The following is a 20,561-nucleotide window of genomic DNA, read 5'->3' on the forward strand; positions in this document are numbered from 1 at the left end:
TGCCCTTCCAGACTCGGACATAAGGGTTTGGCAGTCTCTAGAGTCGATAGGCTCAGATGTTAGGCTTATCCAAATTTCTCTAACAGCTGCCATATGGAACACGAGGCTAACTGCAGACTAACTGCAGACTCGGACATAAGGGTTTGGCAGTCTCTAGAGTAGATAGGCTCAGATGTTAGGCTTATCCAAATTTCTCTAACAGCTGCCATATGGAACACGAGGCTAACTGCAGACTAACCCCTTCACTGCCTTTTAAAGAGAAAAAGCGATTCCTTGTATGTATATCTAGCTGAATAATTCTTACACAAGCAGGTGCTGCCCTGATTCCAACTCTTACATGAGATGGAACGGCAACAAAAAATTCAGGAACTGTTATGTTACAATGGCAATAAATATGCATAAGTCTTAAGAGCCCAGCAGCTATGCAATCAAAATTCTCAATAAACTCCTCTCTTGATACTTAAGAATGAAACAGATGGAGGTGCCCATCATACTTCATGTGGAGCCCCATTTCATGCGTTTCCAAGAACAAAGGACATGTTCGACAGGGCCACCCGAAAAGACGTCTTGAACTCCGCAAACAAGGAGACAAATGGGCAGGAAAAGCCTTCACATTGAACGAGGATGCAAATGGAGCACTAGTCTTGCGAAAGTATTTGCAGCTCCGCCCACAACAACGGTGAAGATTTTGGTACTATGGGTTCTTTGATAGATGAAAGGGAAGAACTCAGAGTGAGAGAGATTTGCCTCATTGTAAAAGCCCTTGAAGTATCAGACTGCAAGCAATCATAAGCTGTTCTACTGACCAGCTCAAGCTCGCCGGCATTGTAAGATTGAAGGCTAGGATCCACAATACAAGCAGCTTGCCCAGTTGGGCAGATGGAGCTCCAGGCCTGCACACATCAATATAGGCCTCATAAATATCCCTCCCAGAAATTGGCATCGCCCACAATATCATCATGGAGACATCACACTTCACAAACAATTTTAAACTATAATTTTACCCATTCTGTTAGAGATCCAAGCTCCTTAGAGTGAGATGATCTGCCTGTCATCATTTCTAGAAGAAAAACTCCAAACTCATAAATGTTGGTCTCCAAATGCGGTATAAGCCTGTCAGATAACTCCAAATCATCATGGCCTAGGTCATGTGATCTTTCACTGGAGGCCTTCAAATCTTTGTGAGTTTTCGACGCTTTCCATACTCCAAAATCAGCCACCTGAAATTAAATTTTAAGACATTATAGCAAACATCAATGATCAATGATAAGATATTGTCAAGTTAGAACCCTTTTTAAAACTCAAACCGACGTAAACCCTGGCAGAGATATTAAACACTTCAAATATCAAAAAACACACTGACAAAGTCACTAACCTTGGGAGAGAAGTCCTCTGTTAAGAAAACAGACTTCGCATCTAGTTTTGTGTGTGTGACCGGAGAATCAAATCCATGATGCATGTAATCCAAGGCATTAGCTACTCCCATTATTATTCTCATGCGAGTCTCCCAGTCCAGATGCTCAGAATCTTTATCTGCATAACAACCATTCCATACAACGTCAAACCAGTGCAATGTTTCCAATGACTACAGGAGTGCACATTCATAATAATTGTTTGGGTACAAGAAGAAAGTAAGCAGCATTCAGCAAGAGAAAAAAATTACTGTGGAGGTGCTCATGCACTGTCCCATTAGGAACATATTCGAAGACCAGCATTCTAATGAACGGCTCCTCCTCCGCACAGTAGCCCAGTAAATTCACAAGATTTTGGTGCTTCATTTGTGACAAACACTCCACCTGCATATACAACAGATATTCTATTGGTGAAATATATAAGTTACTCTGCCTCACTCTATGGTGTGCATCTGTGTCTGTGTGTGGTGGTGTTTTTTTTTCTTCTTTTTTTTTTTTGGGGGGGGGGGGGGATTTGCACCTTTCGCCAAAATATCAATTCTGAATTGCTGGACCAACTCTTAGCAGATTTTCTAATGCTTGTCACAGCTATTTCAATGCCATCTGCATTGGGTAATGTGCCCTTGAACAGGACAATATCAGGGGAGGATCCTATTATGTTGCTAAAATCCTCACAAGCAGCCTCCAGTTCAGCTCGACTAAATGCAGGCACACCTGCACACAGTAAGATTATTGAGTTCTTACACTGGTGGATGCTCTTAGCATCCTCTTTAGTACTAAAAAAGTGATGGGGCAAAGAAGCTAACCTTTTGTAAATCCTTTATGAAGTTCACCACTCATACTACCTTTCCAAGGTCTCACTGCAGAACTTTTACGCCGATAGCGTAGCCACATAAAAACACCAGCCATGGCCACACATACCACTATAGTGCTGACTACTACCAGTCCTATAACAGTAGATGTCCTTGTACTGGATGATGAAGAAGAAACAATGGGAGGAGTAAGAGACCCTGATGATGGGCTTGGAGCCATTCCAGGAGAAGGCACAGGTGAGTCAAATGACGTGGGTGCCGAGGCTGGTGAGTTGATGGAAGTGGTAGTTTTTTGAACAGGTTCTGAGGGAGAAGGTGCCGGAGAGCCAGTCGAGATGCTGAGTGGAGGCCCTTCAGTAACATTAGTAATAGTTTGATTGGTTACTACTCCATCACTTTGAAGAAGCCGCCGCCTCGCAACTGTTAGTTGTGCATACACAAGCGAATGGTCAATTCATTAAAATTTTGCCACAAACAGCAGCTAATTCAGGACCTTACCAGAATAAAGCTCTTGTGAGCATTCTTGCACAGGCCGTTGGTGCGGTAAATGTTCTCGAGATAGACAATTGAGGGTAAAACTCGCACTGCAATAACCCACACCCAGTCACAATGGTCACAATTGAGGCAAAGTGAAGTTGAATGCAAAACTGCCATGTACAAACCTCGGAAGGCGCTGCAAGCACAGAGGTACACGTCCTTCAAAATAATTGCTAGAAAAATCTGCGACCTGTAAATATTTCAACTTACAGATCCCTATCTCGAAGTCATCCCCATCATTGAAACTGCATCACAAGGAAGCACGAAAAATCAGTGAATTTTATTTAGCCTTCACTCACAGGTTTCAAACTTCTAACACTTCTTTTAGCATGCATCATGCACCTACCAGAAGGCAGCGATGAAATAACACTACTTACAGACTATTAGCACTAGGAATCGAGAGATCCCCTGGAATGATGCCTGTCAACTTATTCACACTGATAATCAGCTCACAAAGATTTTCCAGCTCTCCTAGCTCAGCTGGTATGACTCCTTCAAGATTGTTGTTCTCCAGATAACTGTTATAATACAGTCAACACAAGAAACTCTAGGTTAGGAAAAGAAAAATATATAAATTGCAGCTTTCTTCTCTCTCACACACACACCAAAAAAACAGAAGCTTACAGCCTGCTTAAAGTTGAAAGGTTTCCTAAATCCTCAGGAAGTTGTCCAGAGAACTGATTGTGGGCTAGATCGAGAACCTCCAGTTTTCCCAACTCACCCAACTGAAAAGGGATGACACCAGTAAGTTTATTTCCTCGCAAAACCCTACACAACATTTTCACACACATTAATGTACGACCAAAAAGTGTATGTAGAGGTGAGAGAGCAACTCGGTCAGAACGGGGACTTACAATTCTCGAAGATCGACTAGCTTGCCGAGTTCTGGAGACAGAGTTCCCCTTAAGGACAGGCCATCTAGGTTACTGCAATGACAATTTCATTCAAAACAAGTTGCTAAGCATTTTGACGAGAATAGTAAAAATATGCACTATATTTAGCAGCAGAAACTAACTTGGCAAACCCATTCAGCATAAAAAGTTTCAATCAACTACTGTACTTTTTCTGATGTGAGCTTTCAACATGAGTTATTTTTTCTCATCTCCTTCAATCAAATGACTTTTGTCAAATGATTGAACACACTCAAACGCAATTTACAAACATCTGTTGTTAGTTTGAGTTTCGAACATACAAGCGGGCCATGGCCCACGGGCATGGTTGATACGTCCAAGCTAGTACCGTCCGGTGACGGTATGTACAGAATGGACTAAGCCAACGCTGGTGCAAAACAGACATGGGGAAAAGAAGCACTGGCTAGTTTTTTGGGTCTCACAAGTTAAACTCAGCAGTAATTTAGCGCCTCATGAACATTGAGACTTTGCTTCAAAAGCAGTTCATGAACATTGAAGCTTTGCTTCACATTGTAATATACAGAAGAGTCACAAAATTGGCTAGAAGCATTCGAGGCATAGGAAAGAGCTCTAGAGGTCCACTAACTAAATCCATCACAAGCCATTGTTCTACTTGTACGGCAATATGCTAATCGTACTAACAGTCGCGTGTATGGAACAAGAACAACCTTGGGGCCTAAGGGCAGATGCAACTTGTCCTATGCACCTCAGATAACCCTCCTGTCAACCTTGACCACTTAAAGAGTCATTGTGGTTTAAACTTCATATGCGGTGTTTGCATTGAGGAAAATCAAATGAACACGCCTCATAGTTTGACACCTCTTTCTAGGGGTTCTTAAACTTTGTCTTCGTTTGGGTTTGGACCTAGAGTTGATGCACGGAAGAATAAAATTGACTTTCCATTGAGACTTGTCATGGCAAGTACATGCCTTGAATGCCATGTGGCCTAGCTTTTCCACACAATCTAGTACCATCATCTACCTACATGCGAACATCCTCTAGTCATAGGCTCACAAAAAGGGACTATCCATACCGATGTCGTACTGCATAGCATGCTTATGTGCCTGCATGCCTTAATTTTTCATAATACTTTCTTGCCGCAAATAGTTTCAAAAAATTGGGATGCCCATGTGTATGTTGTCTGCTAACACCTTTTGGTGACTTGTGAACGGGTGATAAGTATAGCCCTCATTTAAGAATGAGAAAATCCTAGTACCCGAGCCTCATGGGACCAAAAAGTCACTTAGAACATTAATAAAACAGACTAATTTTTAAGTGGACATAAAGGACTTAAACTAAGGCCTTTTGACCTTGACAAGTGGCAAGTCTAAAGAGACTTACTAATAAAAGAATTTGTGAGTTTGAGCTTCTAGGGAACTTTTCGGGGGCTAAAAACTCAAACTTTGTAACATTTTTCTGCATTTTTGTGATTTCCATAGCCATATCCAGCCTTGGAGGGTCTCTTTTCATCATCCTGCACCACTTTTCTCATTTATATGGCTGTTTTTCATAATGTACGGACAAGGCTGATGTGGCACCTTTGCTTTTGGGCACCAGATAATGAAAGCAGTTTGCTTTTTCTGCTGTTGGGTAGAAGTTAACGATAACAAATGATTTTCGGTGCTTTATGCACTTTTTTAAAAAAACTTGTGATTTTGAAAGTTGCTTTTGGGGATTTTGAGCCGATAAAAGAGAGGGCAAGACGTCGTTAATCCTGAGATTTGCAACAATGTGGAAGACTCAAGAGGGATCAATGAATAAGGAAATACAGCCAGCGACGCCTAATTAGGGGCCAATACTCTCAGCCTCTGCCATATCGTCTTAGAGTCAGTACGTGGTGTAGACTGGTTACAATGGTATCAAAGCTCAGCAGTCTGCTTTCTCAGCAACAGATTGCTTGTACTACTAGACCCTTGAAAACATGCAGACAAAGTCCAGAGCTATGCTATTAAGTCTTGCCTCTAGGTCTGTGGAGGAAACTTCAGAGAGATGAAATCTACCGGATTGCCCTTTACCCACTATTTAGGGTCTGTCAGAAACTCCTTAGATTGTGGGGTTTCCTGATGACTCTGTGGAGATTGCTGTAGTTAACTGTCTATCTCTAATGTATTTTCCAAAAAGGAGGAGCAAATTCTCAAATTCTAAATCAAGCTAGAGACTAAACTGAGATTCTCAACGAACCCACCTCAAAAAACGAATACACAACCAAATTAAACACGACCTTGGAAACCTCGAAAAAAGTGATACACAACCTGATCAAACGAAGTCTTGAAAACGTGACAAGATGTGAAGATGTGGTCTTAACTTCACTACTTGTCCAATCAGAAAAAGTGAGATCAACACCTTTACCATGCATAGGTTGGACAACAGCTAAGACATCCCTACTGACATCATCAGTTCCCAAGAGTAGATGCAGGTTTGTATGAAATTAGTTCATAATTATAATGTCCTCTATCAAACCAACGAACAGAGTTTCTACTGGCATATCTACATGTAAAGACGCTTGCGAGGCTGTTTGTTCAACTAAGCTTGTGCTTTTTTTAAAAGATAAATAAACGAATTACAAGCACAAAGATTGCATACACAAAACTTCAACAAAAAAGTGAAATAAGAGAGCAATCGAGATGCTGTGTGGACCTTCCTGATATACAATAAATGACAGGAGGTCTAGCAAATATTTTCTTACAGGCTTGTGACTTTCCCACTCTCGCATGAGACTCCAAACCAGCTGCATGGATCCTCATCATACACGCTCCAGCTTACCAATGCCCGTCTTGAATCATCTTCAATATTGGACCGAAAATGAAGTAATGCCCAGCCTGAAAATATACAAATAACATTCGATCAAGAAACTGAAATATGCAACAAACTGAGCATAAAAGCTTCCCAGCTTATGCCCGTTTATTTTTTACATAAAACTTGATGTTACTGTGTAGCATGATTATAGGCTCTTGAATTACATGGCACAAGGAAAACCATTACTATCCCATTTGCAGTTCATAAACAACATTCTTACATACATGAATTTAAAGCGAACTAGATTATGGCAATTGTCTGGAAAGTTATTTCCATATTCCTTAAATCCTAAATGGCACATGAAGACACGGGCCCCTGCTGTCACTTCAATTATTTGAAGTGATACCGTCTCCGCCAGGTTTGCAACCCTTTTTAATAGCATTAAACCAAGATTATTTTCGGACACCCCAGTGATGGAAGCAGTGGTAAAAGCTCGGAATATGTGAGACAAGCGTACTTACCGTCTGATGATAGGCTTGCAACAGAACTCAAAAGAGCCAGGAGTTGGACGGCCACTAGAAGAAAGACCCCCATTGCGTCCAGGGTAGGTACATGCATTTCAAATAACCTTCTTTTTTGTTCCAATGGCTATCGTGAGTTCGATAGTTTCTACAGTGATCTTAATGTACAATCTCGATATAAGGCTGACCTCCACCTTTGCAGGCTGTCGAAGGTTTGAGCTGTACAACCTGGGTTGTCCTGTACAAATGTCTCAAATGGCGTTGACCTACTCCTTGCACAACCGGTCCCTAAGAATCAAAATCTTCTCACTTCAGATTTGAAGGTCCCTCCGGCAACTGTGAGATCCTACGACAAAGACTACGAGGAAAAGCAGAGAATGATGGGGGCTTGTTAAACACGGCAAATGCTCAATGCAAACGGTCTTGATGGGCTCTGCAGGAGCCTTGTTTGCACTTGCGAAAGCTCTTTGACAAAGCCAAAGTAGAAGCTTGACGTTGTCGGTGATGGGGCCGAAGCCCTATAGATACGAGCGGTTGTTAAAATGTGCTGAAGGGAGGACCTGAGAGCAGCTAGCACGGGAAGAGCCGGCGAGGGCGGCTATGGTGTGGAGGAGAAGGAAAATACATGCACAGAGAGAGAGAGAGAGAGAGAGAGAGAGAGAGAGAGAGAGCTCACAGGAGAGAACGTATACTATAAACGGGTAAGGGATTGGGACGTCAAACAACTCGCCTGTGATCAGATTCAGCCTTTTGAAGGAAAAGTCTTGCACAGCTTGGTAGCCTAGCTTTTAGCAAAGCTCCGCTATTTCTTTCTCCTTTCCTTGCATTTGCCCTTTCTGACTTGGACTTCATTTCCTTTCATAAAAATAAAATAAAATGAAACCCAAATTCACCTATGAACTTTGAAGAAGCCAAACCAACCTTAAACTATTAACAACTAGAAAATAGAAAATATTCAGTGACGGCATTAACTTCATGGAGTAGGTCAAGATATGCTTAGCCCTACCCCATGGTTTTAACGTGTGTGCAAATATATCAACCCCCACATCAAGTGCACACTGCACACCAAAAACCATTGAAAGAAGGTCCTCCCTACTTGCTTCACAATGTGTATGTAAAAGAGAGAGAAAGAGAGAGAGAGAGAGAACTTGCAAGGGGAAAACAAAAGAGAGAGAGAGAGAGAGATACATTGCGCACATGCAGTGGTGTCGTTCTGAGAAGTGGCTGGAGTGATTGGTCATCGAGCCACTTGAGAAAACGTGCACATGCAAAGTGTTGTAGAGAGAGAGGGAAAGAGAGAGAAAATTCTAAGGACGTGTCGAGCTGTGCATTGCCAATCAAACGGCTACAATCGCAGCTGATGGTGAAGGCGAGGTGAGTGACGTTCTGATGCAAACAATGAACTAGGCAATAGGATTTTGGCAGGGGCGTGAGAGGATTTTGGTGGGCCAACGACACTTTGTCACTGCTTTATGCTGACAAGAAGTAACCTTCTTCAAGAATGGCGGAGCCATGGTGCCCAATAAACTAATATTCAAAGAGTTGGCTAAGGAAGAGCATGACTACTTGGGAGTTAGGGACACATCTACTTGCACACTCTTTAAAAAGCTACTTGACCCCTTTCTCCACTCACAAACCTCCTATGGAGATCTCTACTTAGCTTTCCTCATAAATTCTATGTTTTTCCTATGCACGTAATTAATGGACGTCTATAACATGTGGGTAGGGCCCATGACACCTTCCTTCCTCAACATTAACCCATCTTCTGATTTTGTTTGTGATGATGGAAAGTAATATACCCCACCCATCACCCACCTCATCACTATATCACACGAGCATGGTCAAATGGGATCAATGGTGGAGGAGAAAAAGGCGATGCACGTCAATTATGGACCATCAGATTTGAAGTTGCCTCGAATTTACTAATCGGCCCACATTTACAATATGACATACTCGAATCGCCTATATTTCAACGTACGCATGAGGACATAGTGGTTAGTGCACATGGCTCATGGTGGGGAGGTCGGGGATTAGAGACATGGGGTGCGGATCAACCCGAATTTACAAGCCTGTCCGAATTTACTTTTCTTCCCGAATTTACCAAATGCGCATCCGACGGCCCAGATCACCTCAACCGTCGATCCCATTTGAGCATGCACGTGCGAGATAGTGTGGAGGCCCCACCCTTCCCTCTTGCATGAATAGAAGTCCATGGAAAGTTAAAGCTTAGCTCACTTCCCCTTTTTGGCCATAGATTTTTACCTCATTGTTAATCAACAAAGTGTTCTTTTTTGGCTTCTATATGGTGTCTAATCCCTCACCGCTCTTCCAATATCTTCCAATATACTCTCTGGAAGAAGAAGAAAAAGCTTTCAACTTCCATGTCCATTGTTGGATCTTTTGGTCATGTGCTTATGTTCTTGCATGAGCTCAAGTTCTATCCTTCTCTATCTCTTTACATAATATCTCTCTGAGCCTGCTTGTGGCTAACAAGCTATGAGCGGGAAGCAAGAGCAATGAAAGAAGTGGTTGAGGTTAAGGGTCCCTTGATTCTTCTCCCTTGTGTGTGGGTACTACACTGACCCCCAAGATTCTTGGAAGGCATATGGGAGATTTGTTACCATCTACATGTGGTAGTGATGTCTATGAACACACTTAGGATTGCCGATCTATTTTTTCCCTTACTAGGAGGTTTTCCCCCTGTGAATTGTATATACGTCCATCACTCTAGGGTTAACTTATCTTTCCATTGCACACTAAGTACTACTAGTCTCTATTGTGTGCCTTGAGCTTCCTTCATCTTCTCCAAGCTGTGTGTGTTTCCTTGCAACCCTATTTCCAACAATTGGTATCAAAGCAGGTTGCGTTCTCTTGAGCTTCGTCACCAACATCGCAAGCACATGCCTGCTCACTTTCTCTAATATTAGTGAGCTTCAGTGAGCGTTAGTAGATCAGATTTTTCATTTGGGCTCATTTTATCCTTCGTTTCCACTACAAGCGGTGTTGCATAGGCTATTTTGTTAATTTGTACAAAATTTTGTCAGTGCCATTTTTTGCATAACAGGTCCCTTACAGTCTTCTTCAGGTTGTGCTATATAGCACATGTCATAAAATCTAATAACTAACCAACGCAAATGATTTTCTCATATTAAACTATCATTCAATGTGGAGAATAAACGGGAACAAGGGTTAGAATATAGACATGTGCTTACAGATCTATCTCAACACGGGGCCAATGGTAAAGGGATACAAATGAGAGATGGTATGTCAAAGAGCAAGGCTGACCAATGGTGCTTAAAAGACCTTGGGGAGGTTAGCTTCATTAAAGACTTCCAAAGGTTAGTGTTAAAAGTCCTTTGACCTTAGGTAAGCTAGGGTTGAGCTTGAAGTGGGAACCCGGCCCAAGCTTGAGGTGCTTGTCGTGCTTGCTAACTAAGGTGCTTGAGGTGCTTATCGTGCTTGCTGACTAAGATGCTTGAGGTGCTTGTCGTGCTGTCGACTAGGGAGCTTGAGGTGCTTGTGGGAACACTACCCTAGCTTGAGGTGCTTTGTCATGCTTGCTGACTAAGGTGCTTGAGGGTAAGCTCTCTCCACCTTCGAAGGTGTTTGGGGCCTTGGGACTGAGGCTTGGGATAGTTTAATGCTTTTTGCAAAGTTTCTGTTATGCTCGTGATGCATGAAGCTTTCCATATTCATTGCATCACCTAGGTCACAAGGAACACAAAGATTGTATTGTACCAAGTCTCTCTTGATGGGAGAATCTATAATACAAATGCCTATTGGAGGGGACCGCCAGCTCCACATAAATCGGGTCCTCAACTGTTTTCATGTTCTCTAAACTCTCTCTCTTGGAAAATTATTGTTCATGCCAAGTTAACTAAGTACTATGTTTATGTTGCTACCATCAATTGAGTTCACCCTCTATGCTCTCAAAGTAGTCTCACAAAAATGCTTTCTCTAATTTTCCTAATGCCGCTACTCTCAATGTTCTTAGGCCATTTTCAAGCCATTTTCATTACACTAGTATCAAAGCATTTGGTTTCTCTTTTCTTCCTTAGGAAGAGAGGTCCTTAAGTATCCTATTAATGGTTAATTTTGTTAATTATATTAGGGTAAGTGGGACTAGATCTATTATTGGTTTTGTTGAGCCCATTATGTGGCATATGGTGCACACCTCGGGAGCTTTGGTCTTAATAATGGGGTCTTTTTAGACTTTCCTACGGCTTTACCATTATTGAGCCATAAGAAGTCCGAAAGGAGCTATCCCTCAGCAACTCTGCAATATTAGACCCACTCCACTACTCTCTATAATCAACCAATTCAAGCCATGAGTGTAGATACTTAAGTGCTGATTTTCAAAGGCTAAGAGGAGTACCAACTAAGGTTTTGGATTGCCAAAGAATATACTAAGTAAACACATAAGTTTAATTACATGGCTGACAATAACCAAGAGAGTAGAATGAACATTGATAACTTTGATTTTGCACATGAAGGTACTAATGATGATGCCCCCATGTTTGTCAATTATCTTGTTATTAGTTTGCAGCAAGCTATGGGCAACCCTGCTTTGCAAGTCGAATTTACTCAACAAGTTCGCGCTTATGGGATTTCCCTTCCTCTCCAAGAGGAGAGAGAGCTTAGGAGGCCTCTTGATGAGACCCCCAAAAGAAGACTCTCTCCCATACGAGGAGAGGAATCCAAAGAACAAGAAAGTAATGAATCCCTAAGTTCCTCTGAAGATGTGGCTCCGCAAAGATGGCGGTCTAACTCTTCCCAAGAGGAAACGTTCAATCCACAGTCCTTCTCCTCGTCACTTCGAAAGGGAAGAGAGGAAACAAAGGAAGAAAAGGGCAAGAAAGAGGTCACCCTCTTCTTCTCCTTCTTCTTCACCTTCCTCCTCTTCCGACAAAAGCTATGGCTATTCTCCTAGAGAATAAAAGAGGTTTGATGCGGCCTTTGGAGACGAGAGCTTCACGAAGTCTTCCAAGCTACACCATGTAGCCATGAACTTCCAGAAAAATTGGCTCGTCAATGGTGGGCTAGACTTCGTGGCAACGACGAAGCCCCAAAGACGTGGAAAACTCTACGAGTTTCCATCATGAAGCAATTCCTTGCAAGCGATGCAAAGGACAAAGTGCTTACCAAATGGTGCAGTTTGAAGGTTCTCTTTCATGAGTCTATCCACAAATTGTTAACCCTCATGGCTCACGGACACCCTATCACCTACGACGGACGTTGTAACCTACGACGGACATTGTATTATTTACTTGTAGAGTCAAGTACTGGGCTTGTCAGTCCAATAGGAAAAGGGTAAGAGTGATCGCCGATGAGAGGCGCACTCTAACTGGAACATTCAAGGGATTAGTTGTCTAAGCATGGGCGCCCAAGTGTGAATGGGGTGAGCTCATATAAAAGTTAACTAAACCTAAAATTCACTCATTCTCTCATTTGTGCAATAGAAGAGTGCTCTTGCTCCATCTCCATCTCCATCTTCTTCTTGTTCACCTCCTTGTGTGTGTGTGTGTGTGTATGTGTGTGTGAGAGAGAGAGTGCGATCGAGCATTGCGGCGGCACGACGGCGGTGAAGCGGTTGAGCGCGACGTAGCGACGTCTCCTTCTTCTTCGCGGCGAGGAATCCTCCACGGCAAGAGCATAGAGCGGTGAGTGACACACCATTGCCCTCTTTTGAGCTTACTAGTTAAGCTAGTTGTGTGCTTGGAGCTGTCTGTGGCTCGCACACAGTGTTAGGCAAGTCCCTTGCTTCGACAGTGCAGCAAGGAGCGCACATTTTTGGCGCCATTGCCGGGGAATCGCCCTGCACTAAGCCCAAGAGGCACTTTTTGCTTCTCCTATGAGTTGTTTGTAGTAGGAAAGAAGAGGAAGAGGAAGAGGAATGAGTTATTTTTCTGCAAGTTGTTAATTTCTGTATTGTCTGCAAGTTCTGTGATTTCTGCATAATGTTGTGTTTTCTGTTTGCACACAGTCTTTGCACAATTAGTAGTCATTATCTTGTTCGCAGTGAATGAATAAGTAGGTAGACAGCTAGCAATTTCTGTTTGCACACAGTCTGTACACAATTTTTTGTCAAGGTTTGCCTGCACACAGTCTTTGCACAGTAAGGTAGTGAGAGAGGAAGTAGGTGGACAGTTAGCCCACTGTCAGTAAGCAGTTAGCAGAGTGGTTAACAGATTAGTTAGTGGTTAGCAGCACTGTTAGTAAGTAGATAAGGTAGTGAGCTGTCCGTGAGCTGTTGACAGAGAGGTGAGGTAGGTGTTAACAATGTGTGTGGCCAAGAAAGGGTCACCTAAACCGCGCGCGGTCGTCGCCTCAAAAAAAAAAACACTAAAATTTTGATCGGGATCATTTCCCCAAGCCCAAGCCCAGGCCTCAGTCCTCAGTCTTATGATATATACTAGACTCACTCTTATATATATACCCTACCCCCTCAAGAGGGAATGAGAGCATGTGGGGCAAGTCCTCCACTCTCCTCCCTTCTCTTCCCACTTGCACCCTTAGACTTTCTAATTTGGGCCTAGTTCCCTAATACTAAAAATTGACGGTTTTAAGGATTCCGAGGGCATAAAGTGACCAAACGGAGGGCTGTAAAGCACGGCACGTCCCTCTGACCGAGATGCTCGTTTTGAGCTATCATACGTTCTATTCTATAGCTGAGTCATAAAAAAAGGACCAAAAAAAAAAAAGACTTGGGTTGCAAAACACCCAAAATTACTAGGTGAGCAGCCTTCACGCGCACTCACTGATACTTTTAGGGGATCCAAGTCATATGAATCTACACTCTGAACGAGTGTTAGAGCACGAGCATATTGGTAGTGCCTCCATTTACGCGGGAACCCATTATTCCTCCACCCTAGGTTCTGGACCTTCGGCCGGGACTCAAGGTAGCGCGACCCAAGATCCTCATATCACGTCTAGTGATTCTTCCTCTGACTACGAAGTCATGGAGGGGTATCCTACACCAAACCCTGATAGTTCAAGTCAAGACATGCATGCCATGGGCCCACGGCCCGGGTCCAGCGTGTTTAGCCGCTTAAAAGAGACCCTTAGTAGAGCTACTCGCTCCGAACATGCGGTTAATGAAATAAATGAAGGGAGTGGGGAAGTAAATTCGTCATTCATGTCTAAAATAGACCCTATGCTTCTTGAGAGTGTGCATGTGAATGTTCCATCCACTGCACCTCCTGATCCTTTAGGACTATCTCCCTCTGAGGTTTTTCTACCCAATGGTAGGAGTCTTGCCGAAGTACAAGAGATCGAACGCTATATGCAAGCAACAAGGGAAAGGGAAATTGAGAACATACGAAGGCTAGAACAAAGTCGAGCCCTGAAAGCAAAGGCTCCTATGACAACAATCATGCCAGCCTAGCAACCGAGTGCTCCCAAGGTAGCAGTCACGGAGGGGCAAGCGATGGGGAGCAATAATGCTTCCACTTCGAGGGAAACCTCTAGCACGCCAGGCTTAGATGGGATATTCCTAAACGAAAATTGGGAGTATCACCTACAAGCAGAAGCTTTAACTGATCGATACACAGGACACACCTATCATGTGGGTTGGTTAGATGTTCTACAATCCACATCGGGTGCTACTAGCATAGATGAGCAACAACAGAAAGTCTGTGATGTCCTCCATAGGATTGTCGAGTTAGAAAGACAGAACACAGGGATCAACATGCCTTCAACAGGCCTAATGAGATTCTTGGATACGGGAAAGGCCAACCAACCAACCAACCCTATCACAAATGGAGACTCCCTCAGTGAGCCCCATTGATCCTCCATATGTTGTTTTGCCAGGAGCCTCAGTACAATCTGAGCCCACAAGTGGCAGCTTTACCTTCCCAGATCTAGCTCATCTTTCTCTTAATGACACTATGGCTACCATGCATATCCCAGTGGTGAGCATGACAAGAAGTACACCATGGAGTTCATTTGTTAATACTGCGCCGATGCCTAGTAGCACAGTGCCCCCAACTATACCTACATGTATGTATCAATCATGTGCACCTGTCGTACCTCAGCCTCATGTAGCTCCTACACCTCCGATTATTCCAAGAGCATACAATCCACAATGGCATTATCCAAGCTCTTATACAAGTGGGGCCATGCCATTTAATAATAACATGCCATATCAGGCACCCCCTATGCCTAGGGCCACGCTTGTAAACTTTGGACCACCGTCTGGTACACCACCATACGAAATATGGGACCCAAGAGCCGCGCGTATGCCAAGGCCAAGGCCAACTCCCATCTCACATGTGGTTCCAGGAGCACATACACCCATTATACCTGCTCAAATAGGAGATTTGGCAGCATTTGCTCAAACTATCGGTCGTTCTATTGCGGAAAACATGCGTAGTGCACCTGATAGAGAGCCTAGGAGCAAGGCAGTTCAAGTAGCTAAGCTCACACAAAAATTCAGTGGAGATGGAGATGCTAGAAAGCATATGGAAGTCTTTGAACATGTGTGCGATTCCTTGGAAGAGCACAATGAGCTACATAAGTGTAAGGCTTTGAGTTTGACCCTAAGCGGAAAGGTTAGAGATTGGTATAGAACCTTAAGAGTAGAAGAGAAAACGATCTACTCTACTCTTAGGAGACTGTTCTTAAAAGAATACATACGAGAGGGAGTACTTTGGGGTGTAGCCTCTCAGCTCCAGAAAGCCCAACGAGAAGAAGGTGAATCCGTGAGAGACTTCATTAGTCGCCTAAAGAATTTGAATTCTCGATGCAATCCAAACGAGCAATTCAACAACAACCAATTGCTCGATAGATTCATTAGGGGACTACGACATGAAAGTATCTATAATGGCCTAGTCATTAGAGGTATCACTACTTGGGAAGCAGTCACCATGAATGCAATCCAATTGGAGGATAATTTAATGATTGCAGGAGAAAGAGTGTCTGTCGAGCCGAAGTCTAGTGGCTCGCAAGCGTCAGGGCATGAGCCAATGAAGATAAAGCCAATCGTGAAAGAGCAAACGATATCTGAGATGACTCTGGCAGATCTCACCAAGGCCATCCAAGAAAGCCTTAGGGGTAATCGTGCTCAACAAAACACTCATATGTGCTCAATTTGCTTGGGCCCACATACTACGAGTGAATATCCTACTTTCAGAGTAAAGTTTAATGGGACTTGTAACACGTGTGGTAGGTATGGCCATCAAGCGAAGGATTGCCTAATGCTTAAATGCATCATGGAAAATAGACCGCCTATAGCTTGGGCAGACTCACCTCAAGTTCCTGCATTGATGCCTACCCCACCCATGGAGCAACAATTACCATTACAGCACATGGTCCCTAGAACCCAAAATGTGGTCCAAACCACACCGTTGCCACCTCCAGTGTTAGGACCGCAGCCCCCTCATCCAAGAGTTACACCTATGAACCAAATAGGTTGCGAGTCATCTAGTACTTATGTAGATTGCGAAGAGGACATAGACTCTAGTATCACCTATGGAGTCGACATGCTTGAGGAGTGTCCCATGTACTATATGGAAGACCATTGGGGACAAATCAAACCGGTATATCAAGCTACTGCGATAGCAACAAGAGGCCAAAACATTAATAGTTTTGCCAGGAGACCACCTCTTCAGTGCTACGAATGTGGTGGACCACATCGAGTAGCTAAGTGCCCCATTAGAATGCAAAATAATGTTGCACTAATACAAACAAGTCAAGGGAGTGCATTGGCAATGCCAATACTCACTTGTAATCGTTGTGGCATAGATCATTTGATCGCACAGTGTCCTAACAATCCAAACGCGCTGAAAATCACACCATTGAACTTAATAGAGATTGTTGATGGGACACCACCAACTATAAACATAGCACCAGTGAATGCACTCACACGGTCGATGCTCCAAAAGCAAAATTACATCCTCGAAGAGAGAGATGCTGCATCCATTGGCCGAGCGAGAAAGAAGAAAACACGAAGAAAGAAATCCCTTAATGCTTCTAGCTCAAAACCTAGTTCAAAGACTAACATAGGGACAGGAGAGGATCCCGTGTATATGAATGACCCTAAGGATGACTCAGATTCGATAGAGACCACGGAGACCAAAACTGTTACTACAAAGGAAAAAGCCAGTGAGGAGGATCACGAGAGGGAATTACGACGAACACCAAAAGAGTATTCAAAGTTAAACCACCCAGTTGTGAACCCCCAAGATAAGCCACGAGAGACAAAAAAATGAGGATTGCAAGAGAAAGATTGGAACCTATCCAAACCCAACAGTGGAAATTGAACGAGTCCAACAACTGAGGGGTTTGGTGGAAGAAACTCAACGAACATTAGAACCTGAACCCAAACATATCCAGATGTCGGACACAGTGTTTCCCACACAAGTTCAACCTCACAAGAACTACAGGCCGTTAGCTATACCCAATATCATTCGGGAAGAGAGTGAGGGTAGGACATCTGAAAGTGGACACACACCTTTCTTACTAGAGAGAATGTTTGGTGAGGGAATGCCCGACCCCCTTGAGGAATTGGAGATTCCATCTTCACCATTCTCTTGTCAAGGTCCTACGTCCCACAAGATGCCATTAAATGTTGCCAAATTGATGGATTTCATGTCTTCAGAAGTTAGAACCACCATCATGTCCAAACTATATAAAGACCCCGAGCTAGTCTCAGCTCTTCGAGCCTTCCTCAATGGAGAATTATAGGCCGAATTACCACAGTTTGCACATATGAACAAACATGACTCGGTAATGAATGATGAGGAACATTTAGCACCACCATCTAACCTAGCAGGACATGAATCTGTAATTGAAATACCCGTTAACAAGTTGGGGCAATACTTTGAAGGTGATGAATCTAATGCTACTCTACCAATCACTACTAAAGGATTAACTGTAAAGGGGGTCCTTGACGGTGGTGCGGGAGTCAGCATGGTGACAAAGAGTTGTTGGGAGTCTATGGGGCGACCTCACCTTGAAGCCACAAGCGTAGTGGTAAAAATGGCTAATGGATCTATTGTTACGCCTATTGGAATGCTAAAGGATCTCAGGATCAAGGTCTTGGGACACAAGGTAAGGCAGACTTTCATTGTTATGGATTTTTCCAAGCATCCTATGTCATTTGAGATGATCTTAGGGCGTCCATTCATGAGGGAAGCAAAAATGGTGCATGACTGGTCCAAAAACCACGTCTACTTACAGTTCCAAGACTCTGTCATTCGAGTTGATCTTTTAAGTGGTCGAACGCATCCTCTAGGAAATAAATTCATCATTGATAATCGATCAGACACAACAATTCACTCAGCTCCATTACAGTATTGTTACATGTGTAACGAAGACACAGATATTGGGGAGAACTCTCCTTATATGGATATCCTACCCGGAATGGCTGAGTCAGACAATGTCGATTGGGTGCACCTAGCGGCAACTATAGATACATGGGGAGCTAGAGGAACAACCTGGGTAACACCAGATGGGGAAGAGATACCACACATTGCACCAGTAAACATGTTAGGTGTAGCGCATGTAACATCCGATGATAAGAAAGAGGCACACCTACCTGAGAGTGAAACTGATGATTCCTCAAAGGCTTCACGCCAATACACATCAAAAATGGAATCTCAGGGAGAAATGGATTTAGAACCTGAGGAAACATCGAGTGAACCAAGTATAGAAACTAAACACTCAAGGCCTAGTACGACCATCTATGGTAATTTATATGAGAGTGAAGAAGATACAAGCGAAGACCTATCAGGCGAGTCGAGTTCAAACATTTACCAAAATCAAAACCTTAACAAGAAATAAAGGTCATATAAGAGACGACGATATCGAGCAAATGTGAGAGCTAGGATAAACAAGGAAAGATCTACTGCAGAATGGCTTAGCTATCTAGGGACATGTGATGCTCATCGAAAGCTAGTAGACAATTGGGGTGAACATCTCCAGAGTGTCATGTGGTGCAGCCCGCGACCCATTGACCTCGCTCAATTGGAGGTTACAGAGCCGAAATTGAGTCGAACTATAAGAAGACGTCAAAACCGATAGTTAGCACAACAACAAAAGGAGGCAGAACTAAAAGAAATGTCTCTGTCAGGACTAGAGCGTGCTAACTTACATACGACTCCTGAACATTTTAAATCTTATACCACGGGGGAGCGAAAGGTTGTGTATGCCAAAGCCCAACGAATACCTACCAATGGAAGCAGTGGAGTCTATGATGGTCCAGCGGTAGTTAAAGAGATAGAATTAGCAGAACCAGGTGAGGAGTCTAAACCAATCTTTATTGCTCAAGACCTTACCGAAACTGAAGAGGCTGTACTTAAGGAGCTCCTCAAGGAATACAAGGATATCTTTGCTTGGACATATCATGACAGGAAGGGCGTTCCACCTTCTGTGGTGCAACATACAATTCCCATGATCAACATTGCTAAACCCGCCCAACAACGACCCTATCCAATGAATCCTAAGTACGCCAAAATTGTACAAGAGGAGATTGAAAAACTTATCCAATGTGGATTCATATACCCTATTGAGCACTCAGAATGGGTTTCTCCAATAGTCATTGTGCCAAAAAAGAATGGGAAACTAAGAGTGTGCGTGGACCTCAAGAAAGTTAATGCAGCTACTAGGAGAGATCATTATCCCTTGCCATATTCAGAACATGTGCTTGAAAGAGTTGCGGGCAAGGAAGCTTATAGCTTTTTAGATGGGTACTCTGGTTACAATCAAATCACAATTGCATTAGAGGACCAAGCTAAAACTGCTTTTATCACAGAGTTTGGAGTGTTTTCATTTCGTGTTATGGCTTTTGGCTTAACAAATGCCCCTGCTACATTCCAACGATTAATAAACACTACGTTTAAAGAATTTCTAAGGGAGTTTTGTGAAGCTTTCCTAGACGACCTTTGTGTTTATTCTTCTTGGGAGAAGCATTTGTTATATCTACGAAAAATATTTGAAAGGTGCAGATTTTATCGCATCTCATTGAACCCTTTCAAATGCCAATTTTGGGTTAAGCATGGAGTCATTCTAGGGCATATAGTGTCCAAGAACGGGATATCCACAGATGAGAGTAAGATTAAAGCCATTGCCGATTTGCCACCACCTACTAACTATAAAGGAGTTCAAAGATTTATGGGCCATGTTGGTTATTATCGAAGGTTTATTTTAAACTTTGCCGAGATAGCGCGTCCATTGTACAAGCTTCTTATCGAGTTTCACTGGACGGAAGAATGTCATCAATCTTATGAGTTATTAAAGAAGGCCCTAACAAGTGCTCCAATCCTGCAAACACCTGATTGGAATGTACCTTTTCATGTGCATATTGATGCATCAAATTTTTCTATTGGGTGTGTTCTAACTCAACCAGGAGAACATAAATTGGACCACCCTATTAGCTTTGCAAGTCCCCAATTAAATGATGCTGAGATGAACTACACTACTACAGAGCGCGAAGGGCTAGCTATGATTTACGCAGTAAAGAAATTTCGCTATTACCTTCTTGCTACCAAGTTTGTGTTTTATATTGATCATCAAGCATTGCTATATTTGGTAAACAAGCCGTGTTCCACAGGTCGAATTACACGATGGTTGTTAATTCTTCTTGAGTTTGACTTCACCGTTGTTGTGAGGCCTGGGAGGAAACATGTCATGGCG

The 20,561-nt window shown here is 43.1% G+C and overlaps 1 protein-coding gene across 1 annotated transcript; it reads right to left on the bottom strand.

Moving 5' to 3' along the window:
• Positions 1-250: 250 nt before the first annotated feature.
• Positions 251-7,636, bottom strand: LOC147427429 (protein MALE DISCOVERER 2-like). Its single transcript, XM_086496707.1, has 13 exons — positions 6,930-7,636; positions 6,359-6,491; positions 3,616-3,687; positions 3,386-3,529; positions 3,139-3,279; positions 2,887-3,006; positions 2,723-2,808; positions 2,219-2,644; positions 1,933-2,126; positions 1,664-1,796; positions 1,376-1,533; positions 1,005-1,220; positions 251-893 (listed from the first exon to the last, which is right to left on the bottom strand). Exons 1-13 carry the CDS (start codon positions 7,024-7,026, stop codon positions 639-641), a joined length of 2,175 nt encoding a protein of 724 aa, XP_086352833.1. The 5' UTR covers positions 7,027-7,636; the 3' UTR covers positions 251-638.
• Positions 7,637-20,561: the final 12,925 nt, after the last annotated feature.

Source organism: Adiantum capillus-veneris, chromosome 23 (genome assembly GCF_014529385.1).
Source record: "Adiantum capillus-veneris isolate H3 chromosome 23, ASM1452938v2, whole genome shotgun sequence".
Lineage (NCBI taxonomy): Eukaryota > Viridiplantae > Streptophyta > Polypodiopsida > Polypodiales > Pteridaceae > Adiantum > Adiantum capillus-veneris.

Excerpts from the sequence above, each read along its gene's own strand:
- LOC147427429 (XM_086496707.1), bottom strand. The coding sequence starts at position 7,026 with ATGCATGTACCTACCCTGGACGCAATGGGGGTCTTTCTTCTAGTGGCC. Across the intron at positions 2,127-2,218 it reads TCATAAAGGATTTACAAAAG|GTGTGCCTGCATTTAGTCGA; the intron begins GTTAGCTTCTTT and ends TACTGTGTGCAG. Across the intron at positions 894-1,004 it reads TTGGATCTCTAACAGAATGG|GCCTGGAGCTCCATCTGCCC; the intron begins GTAAAATTATAG and ends TGATGTGTGCAG.